General features: G+C 47.4%; 1 protein-coding gene across 1 annotated transcript in view; it reads left to right on the top strand.

The window, feature by feature from the left end:
* Window positions 1–19,664, top strand: part of LOC115458147 (zinc finger protein 300-like) — a 175,327-nt gene that overhangs the window by 102,530 nt on the left and 53,133 nt on the right. Inside the window, exon 6 of the mRNA XM_030188000.1 lies at window positions 3,743–3,869. Coding sequence (XP_030043860.1) covers window positions 3,743–3,869 — 127 coding nt within the window. The remainder of the gene's footprint in view (window positions 1–3,742; window positions 3,870–19,664) is intronic.

Here is a 19,664-nt window from a genome sequence, read left to right as displayed (position 1 = left end):
TTCTTGCCAAAGGTCGTGTTGGAGTTCCATCTGAACCAGTCAATTGTCTTGCCAACATTCTTTCCCCGTCCTCATTCCTGCCCTGCTGAACGTCAGCTGCACACATTGGACTGCAAGAGAGCATTGGCCTTCTACCTGGAGCGGACACAGCCCCACAGACAGTCCGCCCAATTGTTTGTTTCTTTTGATCCCAATAGGAGGGGAGTGGCTGTAGGGAAACGCACCATATCCAATTGGCTAGCAGATTGCATTTCCTTCACTTACGCCCAGGCGGGGCTGGCTCTTGAGGGTCATGTCACGGCTCATAATGTTAGAGCCATGGCTGCGTCGGTAGCCCACTTGAAGTCAGCCTCCATTGAAGAAATTTGCAAAGCTGCGACGTGGTCATCTGTCCACACATTCACATCTCATTACTGCCTGCAGCAGGATACCCGACGCGACAGTCGGTTCGGGCAGTCAGTTCTTCAGAACCTGTTTGGGCTTTAGGATCCAACTCCACCCCCCGAGGGCCCTGTTTGTTCTGTTCCAGGCTGCACTCTCAGTTAGTTGGTAAATTTTTTAGGTCAATCTCAGTTATGTCCTCGCCGTTGCGAGGCCCAATTGACCATGGTTGTTGTTTTGAGTGAGCCTGGGGGCTAGGGATACCCCATCAGTGAGAACAAGCAGCCTGCTTGTCCTCGGAGAAAGCGAATGCTACATACCTGTAGAAGGTATTCTCCGAGGACAGCAGGCTGATTGTTCTCACAAACCCGCCCGCCTCCCCGTTGGAGTTGTGTCTTCCCTTGAAGTGTATTGTCTTGCTACATACTGGACTGGCCGGCTCGAGCCGGTTTCGGGCGGGAAGACGGCCGCGCATGCGCGGTGCGCGCGAGGACTAGCAAAGGTCTTTGCTAGAGAAGTTTCCGATTGGAGGGGCTGCCGTGGACGTCACCCATCAGTGAGAACAATCAGCCTGCTGTCTTCGGAGAATACCTTCTACAGGTATGTAGCATTCGCTTTACCCAACGTTCTAAAAGTGAAGTGGGTGAGATCGATTTTCCTCCATGAGTGTGTGCCCCGCCCACGCGTCAAACGTGAAGACGTCGAGGGCGGAGCACTGACACTGAATGAATGGCATCGCTAACCCATTGCTACGCGGCTGAAGGAAAAATGAAGCGGGGCACAGCCCGTTGGAGGCGCAATATCCGACCTTTGCCACGCCCCCCCCAAAGTTGGCGCCCCTCACCCCTACACCCTCCCCCCCAGGTTGCCAACGCTACCACCCTCCACCCCCCCCCCCCCCCAACGTCAACGCAGCCGCTGCTCAATCCTCGACCTGAAAGCTTTCCAAAACGAAGCGGGGCACAGCTTTTTCTTTCACTTCAGTTTCGGAACAGCTGAAACACAAGTGAAAGAGAAAGCTGTGTGAAGCGGCGTCCCTGCGTGCAGGAGGTACAAACTTTTCAGCAACAGCCGGCTCTTGCGAGGGGGAGGGCCAGAGAGGTGGGGAGGGGGGTCCTGAAACGACAGGGGAGGGAAGGGGGGGTCATGAACGACATGGGGGGAGGGAAGGGGTCCTGAAACTACAGAGAGGGGTCATTAAATGACAAGGGGGTGGGAGGGGATTCCTGGAAATGCACTGGAAGCGGAGGGGCGGGTCCTGGAACTGCAAAGGGAAGGGGGTCCTGGATCAGGGGGTAGCTAAGGGGATGGGAAGAAGGGGGAGGGGAACAAGGAGGAGGGGTCATCCTGCAACTCCAAGAGCGGGTGAGAGGTGGAGCGGGAAGGGGAGAGGGGGGATGGGAAGAAGTGGAAGGGGGATCCTGCAACTCAAATGGGAAGAAGTGGGAGGGGTTTCAGCAACTCGGACAGGGGTGGAATGGGGGAGGGGGAAGGGGGTTCTGCAAACTCTCGGTCTCATACACTCTCGGTCTCGCACACATACTCTCACACTCGCTTTCTCTCACACAATCTCTCTCTCACACACACTGTATCTGTGTGAATCTCTCTCTCTCTCTCTCTCTCTCTCTCTCTCACACACACACTGTATCTGTGTCAAACACTCTCTCTCTCACACTGACTGTGTCTCACATATGCACTCGCGCACACTGTCATTCTGACACACACACTTGCACCCAGCCTCATTCTCTCTCACACACACACACTCGCCCAGTCACTCTCTCTCACACAGTCACTCTCACACACACATTCTCTCAAACATACACACTATGAGGAAAACCTTGCTAGAGCCCGTTTCATTTGAGTCCGAAACGGGCCTTTTTTACTAGTTTTTTAATAAAAGGCAAAATTTTTGTATGGGCTTCCTCCTTGCTATCTTAGCATTTAGAGATTTATTGAAAGAGTAAAGACATATTGATTGATGTTCTTAGGAAATTCGTGTCTATTCCTTCTAATAATCTTTTTTTGGAAACTTTCTACAAGACAGAGGTCAGTAGTAAGTAGAGGACCTGATCTGTGGAATAGGCTACCAGAAACCTTGATAGAGATTGACTCTAAAATTTTACTATTCTTTTTGACGGTATCTAAAATCTTATCTGTCTTTTCAATACCTATTAAAAATAAATAGTTCCATGTTTAAAAATTTTTTTTTATAGATATGGGGCTGGATTCATTAAATGACACTGAAAATTAGGCGCCAAGAAAAATGTGCGCTTAGCACTATTCTATAAAGTGCACTCCAGCTGAGCACACTTTATAGAATAGTGCTTGGCAAGCATTCCAGTGCCCTACTGTGGGCATGAGGACCAACTGAAATCTAGTGTTCATCTTGGCATGCAACTTGCGCACTCTGCCCCCAAATTCTGTAAAACTGGATATAATTCTCTGGAACACCCCCGACCCACACATTCCCTTCCTATAGCCCCTCCCCCCTTTTAGTTGTGCGCAAAAGGATTTGGGCATGAATTCTTATAGATTGTGCATAGCCAGTTTCTCACACAAATCAAAATTGGAGCCAATTAATGTAACAGCTCGATAACTGATTTATTTGCATGTGGATCTGTCCCCCTCCCCCTCCCTCGTCCCCCCTCTCCCTTCGAGTTCCAGGGTCCCCCCTCCTTCCAAATTTTAAAAGTCATCTATCTTACCTCGTCAGGGTTAGGGTGGCAGCATGCAGGCTTGGCTCGGTGCTTAGTTCCGTTTTCCCTTCTCTCCCTCTCAGCTCTGGCCCCGCCCTTGCGGAAACAGGAAATGAGGGCGGGACCAGAGCTGAAAGAGAGAAGGGAAAATGGAACTAAGCACCGAGCTGAGCCTGCATGCTGCTGCCCTAACCCCGACGAGGTAAAATAGATGACTTTTAAAATTCGGAGGGAGGGCCTGGAACGCGAAGGGAGGAGGGAACGAACTTCGGTGGGTGAGGCGACGGCATACGTGGCAACAGAGAGGGCTCTGCGTGCCCTCTCTGGCACGTGTGCCATAGGTTTGCCATCACTGCTCTAGCCCAATCTCTTGTATTGTGATCTTCATTGAGTCTAAACTGGTTACGAGGAATAGAAATGCTAAGATTAGATTAGATTAATATTAGTAAGTAGTTTCAGCCTGAAATTTGGAAAGGATCTGAACAATAAAAGTTAGCCTCCTTTATTATTATTTATTTATTTATTTATTATTATTATTATTATAATTGGGGCAGTCTGATGGACATTTATAATGGGGGAGTGGGGGAAGCTAGCAAACCATTTTTTACTACTTTTCTGTTTCAGTGAGGGAGAGGGTACTGATGATATAATGCATTTTATTTCAGGCATTGGTTGAATTCAGAGATGTTGCACTTTGTTTCACAAAGGAAGAATGGATGCAGTTGGAAGAATGGCAGAAACAGCTCTACAGGAATGTGATCCAAGAAATCCACCAAACTTTGATCTCATTAGGTACAGTAGAAATGAACTAATGTATATTGGCTTTGATCATAAGAACAAATGAAGAAAGGAATGAAACCACTTTTCATTCGGCTGTCTTGGCCATCCTGTGCAAATATATATACTAGAGAGTTTGGAGAATTCCCAGTTCTATTGCCATATTATGCCAAACCTGATGATATTAAGCTGACCTTTTGCATTTAATGCATGCACTCCTATGTCCATCAGCACAGTTAAATCTTTTTTCATTGGCTAACCCTTAAGTGCTCCATGTAGAACACTGAAATAGCCACATACCTTTCATTATCACTGAAAGATTTAGGGGTGGCTAAACAAGCGTTTTGGAACATCCATGTAACTACCAGCAGCTGAATGTTGGGTTTTCCATTAATACTTGCTTTCATAAAAGAGGATTTAGAATAATCTAGGAGTGGGCAACATCTGGTCCACAATTGAATGTTATGTGGCCTGTGAGACCATGAAGTATACATAGAAAATGGCATTAATCAGAGTGTTGACAATTTTTAAATACTGTATTTCACAAATATTTTCAGAATAGCCACTCTAGTAGTCTCCATTTTTAGTTCAATTTTCACAGGTCTATGGAGTTTTGTACATTTTCAGTTCTGATATGTTACAGCCTGCTAGAAATAGTATTGACATTCATGTGCCCCTCAGTGTATAAAGGTTGCCCACTCCTGCTCTAAAAGAATATTTTGATGTGCATGAAAGAGATTTGGCGCATATAGGAGGCAGAACCAGTCTTTGTTTCTGCCTCATGGATTATTTAACTACCTAGATAATGCAGTTTGTTTTGAGACTTTACTCTAAATACATTTACTCCTTCTCATTCCAGTGCTTCTGGTTTGTTGGTAGGGGTATATATGGTAGTGGGATATATGCTATGCCATGCTATTTATAGAAGAAATAGTTTGGTCAAAAGTAGCGGAACTTGTGCCACTTTTCCTCTGGGGACCTAACCCCCTCCAATACACCTGTCTCTCTGTATTGTACCAGGAGTTTCGACTCAACGTCTTTGAAGAGTCCTCTCCTAGAGCTCCCCTATATGTCTGTTCTGCAGGGACCCCCACAACCAGTCATATTTTTAGAATATCCACAATGAATTATCATAAGGTAGATCTGAAGAATAGGATAGTGAACTTTCTAGAATCCAAGAGGTTGCAAGATCCAAGGCAGCATGGATGGAATCCACTTGGAGGAAAGAAAAGTGAGTAATGGCGTGCCTCAGGGATTGGTACTGGGGCTGATCTATTTAATATATTTATGAGCGACATTGCTAAAGGCATAGAAGGAAAAGTTTTCTTTTTTGCGGATGACACAAAGATGGCCAACAGAGTGGACACCCCAGAGGGAGTAGAAAACATGAGAAGAGATCCCCAAAAATTAGAAGAATGGTCTAAGATCTAGCAGTTAGTTTAATGGAAAGAAGTGCAAAATTCCCTTGGGGTGATACTCTCTGAGGATCTCAAGGCAGCGAAGCAATGTGACAAAGTGGTGGCTGCATAGAGAGAGGTATAACCAGTAGAAGAAAGGAGATGTTGATGCACCTGTGCAGGTTGCTGTTGAGGCCCCATTTGGAATAGTGTGTTCAGTTTTGTAGGCCTTATCTTGCTAAGGATGTAAAAAGGCTTGAAGAAGTGGTGAAAATGGTATGTGCTTTGCACCACAAGACTTGTGAGAAGAAACTTGACAACCTGATTATGTATATCCTAGAGGAATGGAGAGATCGGGGTGATATGATGCTGATGTTTAAATATTTGAATGGTGGTAATATGCAAACAAATCTTTTCCACAGACAAGGAACATTGTAGAACTATAGAGAATGAATTGAGGTTGCAGGGGGCTTGACATAGGAGTAACAATGCTTGGGTTCATTATTTGACTCACTCTTATTTCATCCCCTTGGTCCAGCACCTCTCTCCCTTCCCTCTAGCTCCTCTCCATCCATGAGTCCAGTACATCTCTCCCTTCACTTTAGCTCTCCACCCTCCTCACATGAGCCCAGGACATCTCTGTTTTGCCCTCCTCCTCCCGTGGGACTGATTTATTTGTCTCTTCCTTCTACATTAGGAGGTTTGAGAAGTTTCATGGCTTCAAGAGAGAGAGAATTAGATTGGGGGGTGGCTGGAGAGGGGCATGAGAGAGAGAGACTGGGCGGTGGCTGGAGAGGGGCATAAGAGAGAGAGACTGGGGGGGGTGGCTGGAGAGAGGGACATGAGAGACTGGGGGGTGGCTGGAGAGGGACATGAGAGACTGGGGGTGGCTGGAGAAGGACATGAGAGAGAGAGAGACTGGGGGTGGCTGGAGAGGGACATGAGAGAGAGAGACTGGGTGGGTGGCTGGAGAGGGACATGAGAGAGAGAGACTGTGGGGGGTGGCTGGAGAGGGACATGAGAAAGAGAGACGGGGGTGGCTGGAGAGGGACATGAGAGAGAGAGACAGAGAGACTGGAGGATGGCTGGAGAGGGGAGAGAGACTGGGGGATGGTTGGAGAGGGGCAAGAAAAAAAGAGAGAGAGACCAGGGGATGGCTGGAGAGGGGTTTGAGAGAGACGGGGGAAAGACTGGAGAGGTGTGTAAGATGGGGGAAGGCTGGAGAGGGGGGAGTGAGAGAGACGGGGGGAAGGCTGGAGAGGGTAGTGAGAGACTGGGGGATGGCTGGAGAGGGGAGTGAGAGAGACTGGGGGATGGCTGGAGAGGGGCATGAGAGAGAGAGAGACACACACACACACACCAGGAGTGGGGCATGAGAGAGAGACACACACCGGGAGAGGGGCATGAGAGAGAGACACACCGGGAGAAGGCCTGAGAGGGGAATGAGAGAGAGAGAGAGACACACGTCGGGGGAACGCCCGAGAGGGGCATGAAAAAGAGAGAGAGACACGGGGGAACGCCCGAGAGGGGCATGAGAGAGAGACACGTCAGGGGAATGCCCGAGAGGGGCATGAGAGAGAGACACGTCGGGGGAAGGCCCAAGAGGGGCATGAGAGAGAGAGACACGTCGGGGGAATGCCCGAGAGGGGCATAAGAGAGAGACACGTCGGGGGAAGGCCCAAGAGGAGCATGAGAGAGAGAGACACGTCGGGGGAAGGCCCGAGAGGGGCATGAGAGAGAGAGACACGTCGGGGGAAGGCCCGAGAGGGGCATGAGCGAGAGAGACACGTCGGGGGAAGGCCCGAGAGGGGCATGAGAGAGAGAGAGACACGTCGGGGGAAGGCCCGAGAGTGGCATGAGAGAGAGAGACACGTCGGGGGAAGGCCCAAGAGCGGCACGAGAGAGAGAGACATGACGGGAGAAGACCCGAGAGGGGCATGAGAGTGATAGACAAACCGGGAGAAGGCCAGAGAGGAGCATGAGAGAGAGAGAGAGACGTGCCGGGGAAAGGCCAGAGAGAGACAGTGTATTTTTTAGGGTCAATTTATCCCTCCCTATATGGTGGTTCACCCACCAATACCTAGGAAGAAATAAATCACCCAAGGCTGCATCAGTTAGGAGTTTAATTAGATACCTTATTTCTTACCAAGTATTTGTACAATTAGCAGATCAGTGATATCTCACTGGGAGTACAGAACATTGCTGTACAAAAGTACTGCTATATCTAAGACTCCAAATTATATATAGGCAATCAAATACTTTTATTTATTATTCTCCAAGTATATGTACAATCAATTGCTTATGGGAGTACAGTACCACAGCTACATATGGGTGTTCTCTGGATCTGAGTCTCTGTTTTATTTAAGGTCTTTTTTTTTTTGCCCTCACCCCAAATTACCAGCTAAAGCCAATTTGCAGATATAAAAGACTCAAGACTACTTATGAGAAAGCAATAGAATTACTTGCCAATTGATTGGTTTCTCATGGGAGAGCAGCCCTACTTGCACAAAGGGTACTGGCTGTGACTGTCTCTTTCCATTGAAGTAGGAAGTACACTCATTTTTATATGTCCATTCAGGATACAAATAATATGACAGTAAGCACACCTTATTTGCAGATTAATACCTTTTAAATATTTGAACGTCTGTATCATTTGTTTCTCCTTTCCTCCAAGGTATAAATGTTCAGGTCAGCAAGTCTCTCCTTGTATGGTTTGCAACACAAAACCCATACCATGTTTGTAGCTTCTAGAAAGTTAATTATCCTTTGAGCAGCGACTCCATTATTTTTCCTACCACCGACGTGAGACTTACCTTCTCCACTACTGCCAACTCCAGACTTTGCGCCTTCTGTCTCGCTGCATCCTACGCCTGGAATAAACTTCTTGAGCCCCTACGTCTTGCCCCATCCTTGGCCACCTTTAAATCTAGACTGAAAGCCCACCTCTTTAACATTGCTTTTGACTTGTAACCACTCGCCTCCACCTACCCTCCTCTCCTCCTTCCTTTACACATTAATTGATTTGATTACTTTATTTTTTGTCTATTAGATTGTAAGCTCTTTGAGCAGGGACTGTCTTTCTTCTATGTTTGTGCAGCGCTGCGTACGCCTTGTAGTGCTATAGAAATGCTAAATAGTAGTAGTTATTGGATCTATGTTAATGTCAGAGTTAACACTGAGTTCGTTAGTATTTACTGGAAAAGCTAATAATAGACTAGCTGTTCCTGGAAGCCTTCCTGAGGAGTTATCTTGTTCTGTTTTTCACTAAAACATCTGTGACCACCATGTTGCTAAACGTGTTACTCTGTTTTTCCACTTATGCCCGTTCCTTATTCTGTTGCATGAAAATGTCAGAACAGATCATGAGTTCTGCAGTCACACTGAAGTTCAGGTTAGAGTCATGGGCCTGTAAGGTTTTTTCTCATGTTAGATCCTGAACCAAAGTCAGGCCTTGAACCAAAGCTCATAGCTGTAATGATAATAGACAAGAGACACGCCGGAGGAAGGCCTGAGAGAGAGAGACGCTGGGAGAGGGGCATGAGAGCGATAGACACACAGGGAGAAGACCCGAGAAGGGCATGAGAGGGATAGACACACCAGGGGAAGACCTGAGAGGGTCATGAGAGAGATAGACGCACCAGCAGAGGGGTGTGTAAGAGAGAGAGACACGCCGGGAGAAAGCCCGAGAGGAATAGACACGTCGGGGGAAGCCCCGAGAGGGGCAGGAGAGAGACATGCTGGGGGAAAGCCCGAGAGGGGCAGGAGAGAGACAAGCTGGGGAAGGCCCGAGAGGGGCAGAAGAGAGAGACATGCTGGGGGAAGGCCCGAGAGGGGCAGAAGAGAGAGACATGCTGGGGGAAGGCCCGAGAGGGGCAGAAGAGAGACATGTTGGGTGAAGGCCCAAGACGGGCAGGAGACAGACGTGCTGGGGGAAGGCCCGAGACAGGCAGGAGAGAGAGATACACACATTGGGAGAGGGGCGTGAGAGAGAGAGACGCCGGGAGAAGGCCTGAGAGAGAGAGACATGCCGGGAGAGGGCCCGAGAGAGATAGAAATGTTGGGAGAAGGCCCGAGAGGGGCATGAGAGAGAGACATGCTGGGAAAAGGCCCGAGAGGGACATGAGAGATGCTGGGGGAAGGCCCGAGAGGGACATGAGAGAGAATCATGCTGGGAGAAGGCCAGAGAGGGACATGAGAGAGAATCATGCTGGGAGAAGGCCCGAGAGGGACATAAGAGAGACATGCTGGGAGAAAGCCCGAGAGGGGCATGAGAGAGAGACATTCTGGGAGAAAGCCCGAGAGGGGCATGAGAGAGAGACATTCTGGGAGAAGGCCCGAGAAGGACATGAGAGAGAGACATTCTGGGAGAAGGCCCGAGAGGGGCATGAGAGAGAGACATTCTGGGAGAAGTCCCGAGAGGGGCATAAGAGAGAGACATGCTGGGAGAAGGCCCGAGAGGGATATGAAAGAGGGACATGCTGGTGGAAGGCCTGAGAGGGACATGAGAGAGAATCATGCTGGGAGAAGGTCCGAGAGGGACATGAGAGAGAGACATTCTGGGAGAAGGCCCGAGAGGGACATGCTGGTGGAAGGCCTGAGAGGGACATGAGAGAGAATCATGTTGGGAGAAGGTCCGAGAGGGACATGAGAGAGAGACATTCTGGGAGAAGGCCCGAGAAGGACATGAGAGAGAGACATGCCAGGAGAAGACCCGAGAAGGACATGAGAGAGAGACATGCCAGGAGAAGACCCGAGAGGGGCGTGAGAGAGAGAGAGAGAGACATGCCGGGAGAAGACCCGAGAGGGGCGTGAGAGAGAGAGAGACACACACCCTGGGGGGAAGGCCCGAGAGGGGCAAGAGAGAGAGAGACATACACTAGGGTAAGGTCCGAGAGGGGCATGAGAGAGCGAGAGAGAGAGACACGCTGGGGAAAGGCCCGAGAAGGGCATGAGAGAGAGAGAGAGATACACGCTAGGGAAGGCACGAGAGAGAGAGAGAGACACACACTGAGAGAATGGCATGAGAGAGGGAGACACACACACTGCGAGGGGGGCATTAGAGAGGGGGGAGAGAAAGAGAGAGGCTCGAGAGGGGCATGAAAGAGAGACACGCCGGGGAAGGCCCAAGAGGGGTATTAGAGAAATAGACGCACCGGGAGAGGGGCATGAGAGAGAGACACACACACACCGGGAGAAGACCTTAGAGGGGCATATGAGAGAGAGAGACACGCCGGGAGACCTGAGAGGGGCATGAGAGAGAGAGACACGCTGGGAGAAGACCTGAGAGGGCCATGAGAGCAATAGGCAAACCAGGGAAAGGCCCGAGAGGGCTGTGAGAGTGAGAGACATGCCGAGGAGAAGTCTCAAGAGGGGTATGAGAGAGAGAGAGACACGCCGGAGGAAAGCCAGAGAGAGAGACTCTCAGGGGGAAGGCCTGAGAGTGGCATGAGAGAGAGACACGCTGGGAGAGGGGCATGAGAGTGACAGGCTCGCAGGGAAAAGACCTGAGAGGGGCATGAGAGAGAGAGACATGTCAGGAGACCCGAGAGGGGCATGAGAGAGACACACACACACACCAGGAGAAGGCCCGAGAAAAGCATGAGAGCGAGAAACACGCTGGGAGAAGGCCCGAGAGGAGCATGAGAGCGAGACACTCGGGGAAGGTCTGAGAGGGGCATGAGAGAGAGAGACATGCCGGGAGAGGGGCATGAGAGTAACAGACATGCAGGGAAAAGACCCGAGAGGGGCATGAGAGAGAGAGAGACATGGGAGACCAGAGAGGGACACGAGAGAGAGAGAGACACGCCGGGAGAGGGGCATGAGAGTGATAGACACGCCAGGAGAAGGCCCGAGAGAGGCATGAGAATGAGAGACACACTGGGAGAAGGCCCGAGAGGGGCTTGAGAGAGACATGCCAGGAGAAGGCCCGAGAGACACATGCCGGGAGAAGGCCCGAGAGGGGCGTGAGAGAGATTGAGACACACCGGGAGAAGACCTGAGAGGGGCATGAGAGCGAGAGACAAGCCGGGAGAAGGCCCAAGAGGGCATGAGAGACATGCCAGGGGCATGAGAGAGACATGCCAGGGGAAAGCCAGAGAAGGGGCATGAGAGAGAGAGAAATACACGCTGAGGAAAGACCTGAGAGGGGCATGAGAGAGAAACACGCTGGGGGAAGGCCCGAGAGGGGCATGAGAGAGAGAGAGACATGCCGGGGTAATGCCCGAGAGGGGCATGAGAGAGAGAGAGAGACAAATACGACACCGCCCTCCTAATTGAATTAAAGGAGATGCTTGTGACCGTTCCGTCGCTCTACTTTGAAACAGCTTACTAAACATTTCCCTATTTACCTATACCATGTTCTTATGTTAATGCGAGATCTGTAGGAAATAAAGCACATATTATTAAGGATTGGATTACAGAAAAGCAGTTAGGATATTTTTGGATAACCGAAACCTGGTTAACATCAGCAGTAGACCCCGTGATAAATGAGATCTGCCAACCTGGCTATAAAATTAAGTTAACTTGTAGGGAGAATTAGGGGCTCTTTTACAGAGCGGCGGTAAGCCCAATGCCGGTTGACCGCTCGCTCTTCCGGGACTACCGCCAGCCCAACGCGGCTGCCAGTGGTAGTCCCGCCTCAAGCGTGCGCCATTTCTGGGGGAAAAAGAAAACCCCCGGAAATGGCTTGTGTGGTGATATCCCAGTGGTAATCGGGCATCACCGCTTACTGCGGGGTAGCACGGGAGCCCTTATCACCACCTCAGTGAGTGGCGGTAAGAGTTCTCTTACCACATGGACATTTTGGGGGGAGGGGAGGGGCTTTTACCGGCTGCAGAAAAAAGGGCTCTGGTGTGCAAGAAAATCAGCCCCCGCCGCTACCACAGGGCCCTTTTTCCTGCAATTTAGTAAAAGAACCTCTAAGAGGTGGAGGTACAGCATTCATCTATAAAGATTTTTTTGAAGTAGTTACTTTAGAAGCTTACATTTCACCTGAACTAGAAATTGTAGCCTATCAGATTAAGGATATCATATTCCACTATTCAGTGACTCACATAATAAAAGGCATTAATTAGATTTAATAGTATTTGCTAAGGTGGATACTTGTATAGATAAACTTTATGAAGATAGTATTTGGTTAGAGATTCCTTGGTCAAACCATTTCATCTATCAATTTAATATTGACTGGAGACAATTAGGAAGAACTAAATCATTAAACCAAACTTTGTGTGTTTCTAGAGGAGATATAGTTAGTTACTTTTTGGCTACAACTGGATGAAGCAAGTGCTTTCTGGGAATCTATTTGCATTTTAGTAATGAGGTATTGGATAATTTGGATCCTTAAAGTTCGTACTGAAATGTCCAGATGTTCTGATAAATGGTTTGACCCTGAATTGCTTGTCCTTAAGAGGAAATGTAGATCTGCAGAGAGATTATGGCAAAAACATATTGAAACAAAGGATAATTGGAGAGTATGAGACTATTGAAAAGAGAGAATTATTATTCAAAATTGGTTGAAGACAATTCTGTAGATACAAAATTGCTTTTTAAAATTCTAAGAGATTGTACAAATACAGAGGCTTGTACTGCTCCATCTACTATTAAAACACCTTCTGCTTCCCAGTTAGCTAATTTATTTTAACTCAAAAAATCTAAAAAATAAGAGAATCCTTTAAAGATGATGATATTTTTGATTTTTTGGATCCTAGTTTGGATTTTATCTCAGCAGACAGAATTTGGAGTGATTTTTCTCCGAGGACAAGCAGGCTGCATTATTCTCACACGTGGGATCGATGTCCGCGTCGGCACGGGAATCGGCGTTTTGCCATAGCAAAGAAGAAAAAACTTTGCTAGTGTCTTCTAGCGCACGTGCGCGGACTGACTTGCCGCGTGAGCATGTACCTCAGTTACTTTTTTTTTCGCAACAAGGTGCAGCAGGTTCCTCCTGTGCTCGTTCTGGCCAGGGAAAGAGTTCTTCTGAAGAGTGATTTTTATTCTCTACTTTGTTTTTCTTTAAAAAAGAGCTTAGGATCCTTTTTCTTGAATCCTCAGGCTTTTTTCCCAATCTTTCCTTTCTTTTTCGACGCAGCTGGGTTTTTCTCCTCATTTTCATGCCCCTTTTTATTGGCATAATCGAGTCTTTTGATTTCACCGGACCCGTTTTTCCTTCCATGTCATTGAGGCTTCAAACATCGTTCTCTGTGCAACCGGACAATCTCAGTTACCGATACCCATTCCTAGTGTATCCAGTGCCTTGGGCCCGACCACAGCCCAGCTGCTTGTGCTCTGTGTCTTCATATGAAGACGCGGACCCAAGTAGCTCGAGAACCCCAACACGAGAAACTTTTTGGGGCTCAGTCCAGTCCTTTGACGTCGGCATCGACATTGGTACCAAGGTCGGCAACATTGACATCGAGGGAAGCATAGACGTCAAGAGCAGAGGTAATGGCTGCTGAGAGACCAAGTTGTGCTGGGAGTAGTGAGGTGTCAAGTGGGTCTCCACCTGTCTCGAAGCCTCCTGCTATGCAGGCACCCCGGGACCGACCATCATCTGACCCCACCCCAAGGAGACATGAGGATTCCATGTTGTCCTCGTCAGCACCGAGGAGTCTTGGTGACGGACATCAAGCGAAGGCGAAGAAGCACCGTCTCCGATCTCCTTCGACACATGGTGCTGGGAGCTCTGGGGCATCGAAGGATTCGGCACCCGAGAAGCGTCAGCACCGAGAGGATTGCTCCCCCTCCATACAGGAGGTGCTGATGCGTCGGTCTCTTGGCAGCCCGGTACCTGCTCCTGAACCTCAACCAATTCTGCCACAGGCTGCTCCACCGGCCCCCCAGCCTTCTCCAGTTGCGGTTCTCGAGCACATCCGGGCCCTGCTTCCAGAACTTCTGGAAGAACTGCGCCAGTCTACTTTGGTGTCGTGGGTGCTTGTGCCTTCCTCGCCGCCTGCTGCAGTGACGTCTGGCCCTTTGCCTGCGGTGAGGTCCCTGTCAAGCAGCACCGGTGTCGGCTGCCACCCAGGTTGACTCCCCTTCGACGTCTGTAGAGGAAGCTTCACCGCAGTCCATGCAGTCGTCAGCTTCTCGACATCACCATTGAGGATGTCGATCCTCGGTGTCAAGGCAGGCTCAGTCTCTGAGCTCCCTTATGGAAGTGCTTTCCAATACTGAAGAGGAGTATTCGTGGGAGTCAGAGGAAAATCCCAGATACTTCTCCTCTGATGAGTCTTTTAGAATTCTCTCTGAACCTTCCCCTCCACCTGAAAGGAGACTCCTCCTGAGAGTCTCTCTTTTACATTTTTTGTCCCGGAAATGGCTATTAATATTCCATTCCCTATGGAGGTGGAGGATGAGCCCAGGGCTGAGATGCTTGAGGTCCTGGATTATCCCTCTCCACCTAAGGAGGCAGTGACGGCTCCTTTGCATAAGGTACTCAAGGAAGTCCTTATGCAAAACTGGTCGTTCCCTCTGTCTGCTCTCGTGATCCTGAAGAAGACCTATTCCCAATATCGGATCCACGGTGAACCTGGGTTGATAAGGTCTCAGTTACCACACAATTCCATAGTGGTGGACTCTGCCCTCAAAAGAGCCAAGTGTACTAGGAACTATGCCTTGACGCCCCCAGGCAGAGAAGCTAGGACCTTGGACTCTTTTGGGAGGAAGACGTATCAGGCCGCTATGCTCACTGCCCGTATTCAATCTTACCAGCTCTACACGAGCGTCCACTTGTGGAACTCAGTGATGGAGCTGTCTGTCTTGGTCAATGCCCTCCCTCCGGAGCAGGCCGAGCCTTTGCGCCAGGTGGTCAGGCAGCAGAAGGCGTGTCATAAATTCCTGGCCAGGGGAGCTTATGATACTTTTGATGTGGCATCCAGAATCGCTGCTCAGGGTATAGCGATGCACAAACTCTCATGGCTGCGTGTCTCTGACCTGGATCATTCGGTCCAGCAGAGGATGGTGGATGTACCTTGCTGGGGGGATAACCTTTTTAGAGTGAAGGTGGAAGATCTGGTTGGCCAGATCAAGAAGCACAGGTGCCTTCTGCTTCAGCCTCCTCAAGTAGGAGGTTTTTTTTTTTTTTTGGGGGGGGGGGGGGCGCGGAGTGCTCCGTATTCCTATGCTAGGCGTAGGTACACTCCAGTGTTCCAACAGTCTAGTCAGGTTCAGTCCCAGCATGCTCGTTCTCATCAACAGCGTGCGCCTAAGACCCCCCTGCTGCTTCCCAGCAAAAGCAAGGGATGGGCTTCTGACTGGCTCCAGCAAAGCATAGCCACAGTAAAAGTGTCCATACTGGACGACTTGCCGGTTGGAGGGAGGTTAATGTTTTTTCACCAAAGGTGGCCTCTCGTAACCTCTAACCAGTGGCGGGAGGCGGGGATAGTGCTGGGCGGACTTATAAGGTCTGTGCCAGAGCCGGTGGTGGGAGGCGGGACTGGTAGTTGGGAGGCGGGGATAGTGCTGGGCAGACTTACACGGTGTGTGCCCTGAAAAGGACAGGTACAAATCAAGGTAAGGTATACACAAAAAGTAGCACATATGAGTTTATCTTGTTGGGCAGACTGGATGGACCATGCACGTCTTTTTCTGGCGTCATCTACTATGTTACTATGTAACTCTCTGCCCTTCTAAAGGCCCATGCGGTCGAACCCGTTCCACCAGGGGAAGAAGGGCTGGGATACTATTCCAGGTACTTCCTTGTGCACAAGAAAACGGGGGGGGGGATGTGTCCCATCCTAGACCTAAGTGCTAGAGTTACTGGAGTTCGTAATAAATTACTCCAAGGCCCATCTCACTCCTGTTCAGAAATTGGAGTTCATTGGAGCACTACTGGACATGAAGGCAGCTCGGGCTTATCTCCCCAAGACAAGGGCAGACAACCTCCTGTCCCTGGTGTCCACAGTTCGAGCGTCTCAGCAGGTCACAGCGTGGCAGATGCTGAGACTCTAGGAGCTCATGGCCGCCACAGTTCATGTAACACCCATGGCACATCTACATATGAGATTAGCTCAATGGTCCCTAGCTTCCCAGTGGTATCAAGCTGCAGAGAATCTAGAGGATGTGACCCAACTGTCCACTGACTTTCGGAATTCTCTTCAGTGGTGGACAATCTGATCCAATTTGACCATGGGACGACCATTCCAAATTCTTCAGCCACAAAAAGTGCTGACGACGGATGCATCCCTCCTGGGATGGGGAGCTCATGTAGATGGGCTTCACACTCAGTGAACCTAGTCCTTCCAGGAAACCGCTCGTAATTCCATGAAGTTGATCTGAAGACCTATCTGGAACACTCTGAAGGCTTTCAGAGATCGGCTGTCCAACCAAATCATCTTGATTCAAACAATCAGGTTCTATTGAGTTCCTTCAATCTGGTGGATCATGAGATCTCATTAAGGATACTGAACGAACTGGGAATTACAGGGAAGGTGTATGACTGGTTCTTTGGGGTTTTTTTAATATCACAACTGTATAGTTAAAATTGTTGAAACACATTCTGAACAATGGCCTAATCCTCGTGAAGTGCCACAGGGTTCACCATTGTCTCCTCTCTTGTTTAATGTTTACTTGTATTCACTGGGGTATGTCTTAGAGAAATTGGGAGTCCACTTTTATAGTTATGCTGATGACATAACAATCATGATTCCTGTAAGTTCAATGGTAGTATCCTGTTCACTCTTACTACACTCTGGCTACTCTAGAATCATGGATGAAAATGTGTAAACAAGTTAAAGGCAGACAAAACAAAATTTTTATTGATTAGCCATTCAGCTATGGAAGAAGAGAATAATGCTAGAATTGATCAGATATGATATCAGTTTTCTCCATTTATAAAAGTTTAGGTATTCTACTAGACTCAAAGTTACCCTTTGATCCCCTTGATAATTTGTTGACACAAAAAGCTTTTTTTTTTTTTTACAATGCCTAACCTTAGGCGGGTGCGTAAATACTTTGAACAGGATCATTACTGTTTGTTAGTGCAGTCTTTGATACTGAGTATGTTAGATTATTGCAATATTATTTATCTTGGTGTTTCTAAGCAATTAATGGTTTGCAGACTATTCAGATTGGTTTACTCTTGGTTTACTCTTTTCTTTGATTGGTTTACTCTTTGAAGAAATCCGATAAGAGTATCTCAGTTCTTTATTAAGAGTCACTAGTACTGGTCTTTACAAGAGTACAATTTAAATGTTATTGTTTCATTTATAAAGTGATATATGGACTAGTACCATTATATTTATTAGATCATTTTGTTTTTATTAGAAAAATTAGAACTACAAGATCATTAACCTTATTTACTTTTCCTTCTTTAAAAAAAATGAAAAGATTTAGATTGTTCGACACTTTATTCTCATTTCGAGCAGCCCGTCTTGAAAAAGACGTTTTAACCCCACTGCTCCTTCGAAACTTATTACTTTTTTCAGAAATGTATCACTCAATCTAAAATTTAGGTAGGAGTTATTTATGTAGATTCCTGGAGATGACTAGCTTCTTATATTGTGATCTGCCTCGAACCATTATTTTCTCTGTTTCTAATTTCATGATTTAGTTATAAACAGTTGTTTGTTTCTTGTCAGTTTGTTGTTTTCTATGACTTCCAACCCCCTTCCTCTCTGATTGTAGTTCTGAGGATGAACCCCCCCATTCTTAGTACCGGGGGAGGCGCCATCTCATCTCTTGCAGATTGCTTGGGCTGCCCCTGTATCTACTCTATGCACTAATTCCAAAATCTTGACTGATTTGTGGCCAGTGGACTCAGAAATACATGAAACAGAATTGGTGACAAAGCTGACCCTTGTGGAACATCACTGGACAGTGTATTGTGATTGAGCAATAGAGGAACCTGCCAAAACTGCAAACATTCTTTCAGACAATCCAAAATTATACCACTAATACCAATAGATTGTAATGTAGACCAGAAGGGAAATGTAAAACAGCAAGGGCTATATGACCACTATCCAAAATACTGAGCTTTACTAAAAAAGCTGCCAGTATGGTCTAAGTACTGTGCCTTACATGAAATCTTGATTGTCTAGGGTGCCCAGATATAGCCAAATGGCAAGCACTGAATATTACAAGTACCATTACCATCCAAATCTTAGCTTGCAGTGAAAAAAACAAAACACTGATAAGAACATAAGCATTGCCATATTGGAACAGACCAAAGGTCCGTCAAACCCAATATCCTGTTTCCAGCAGTAGCTAATCCAGCTCACAAGTACCTGTCAATATCCCAAAAGAGTAAAACAGTTTTTATGCTGCTTATCCTAGAAATAAGCAGTGGATTTTCCCAAGACCATCTTAATAATGGCTTATGGACTTTTAGGAACTTGACAGAACCTTTTAGAGTTTAATTGTTTATTGAGTTCAGAAATATTTTTTCTCATTTGTTTCAGATTTACTACTTAGCTTAGTCCTTGTATTTTTGGAAAGAGTAAACAAACTATTCATGTCTACCCGTTCTGCGGTATCGTGTCTCCCCTCAGTTGTGTCCATATCTCCATCTCCAGCTGAAAGTTGCCCGGTTCTAACATGCACACATTTACACCAACTTTGTGCTGGATCTGGGTGACTCTGTTGCTTTTATAAAATTGATTTCTCACTTAGGGCCTGATTTTATAACAGGACATTTGTGTCTTTAAATATCCATTTAAAGTTAGCTGGATAATATTCCACTGAATATCAGCCACATTGTTAAAGAAGTTATGGGGTGGTGTATTAAAGCAATAGTTCTTCCAGAGGCGGTGCTTATGATTTTTGGGAAAGTCACTTTGTTGTCCATTGCTTAGGTTGAGCGTTCCAGTGATGGTTTATTTACTTATGACATTTTTTTTTACCCCACATTAGCCCGAGAGTGACTCGGGTTCAATGTGGCTTACATAACAAACAATTAAATGAATGATACATATTAAAATTACATAAACAAATATATTTGGTGAATTAACCTGGATGCAACTGTTCTTAACAAAGAAGTGAAGATGAATAAATATGGGTACAATTAGGGTTAGATAGGATTAGGGAGGAAAGAAGAAATGAAATTAGTTTTATGAATGGATAATGTTCAAATAGAATTCTTTGCTTTCTGAAAGGCTAAATTGAAAAAAATTAGTTTTCAGTAGTTTGTGAATTTAATTGTTTTTGGTAGAGAATTTATTTATTTTATTTATTATCTCATTTGTACCCCACAGTTTCCCAACAATGTCAGGCTCAATGTGGCTTACAATGCACCACAGAGGCGCAGGCGCCAATGTAGTAAAATGAAACTAATACAGCAAACCTACAAGAGATAATGGGGAAGAATAGGAATGGATGGAGATAGAGGGCAAATTGTGAAGGAAGAGGGAAGTGGAATATGTCCAAATGTCTTTAGGTCGTTGTGTTTCCAGCAGTGGAGTCACTGGGAGAGCCCGCAGGG

Source organism: Microcaecilia unicolor, chromosome 14, assembly GCF_901765095.1.
Source record: "Microcaecilia unicolor chromosome 14, aMicUni1.1, whole genome shotgun sequence".
NCBI classification, from domain to species: Eukaryota; Metazoa; Chordata; class Amphibia; order Gymnophiona; family Siphonopidae; genus Microcaecilia; species Microcaecilia unicolor.
Note: the sequence above shows the minus strand (reverse complement) of the source record. Positions and strands in the feature narration are given on the sequence as shown.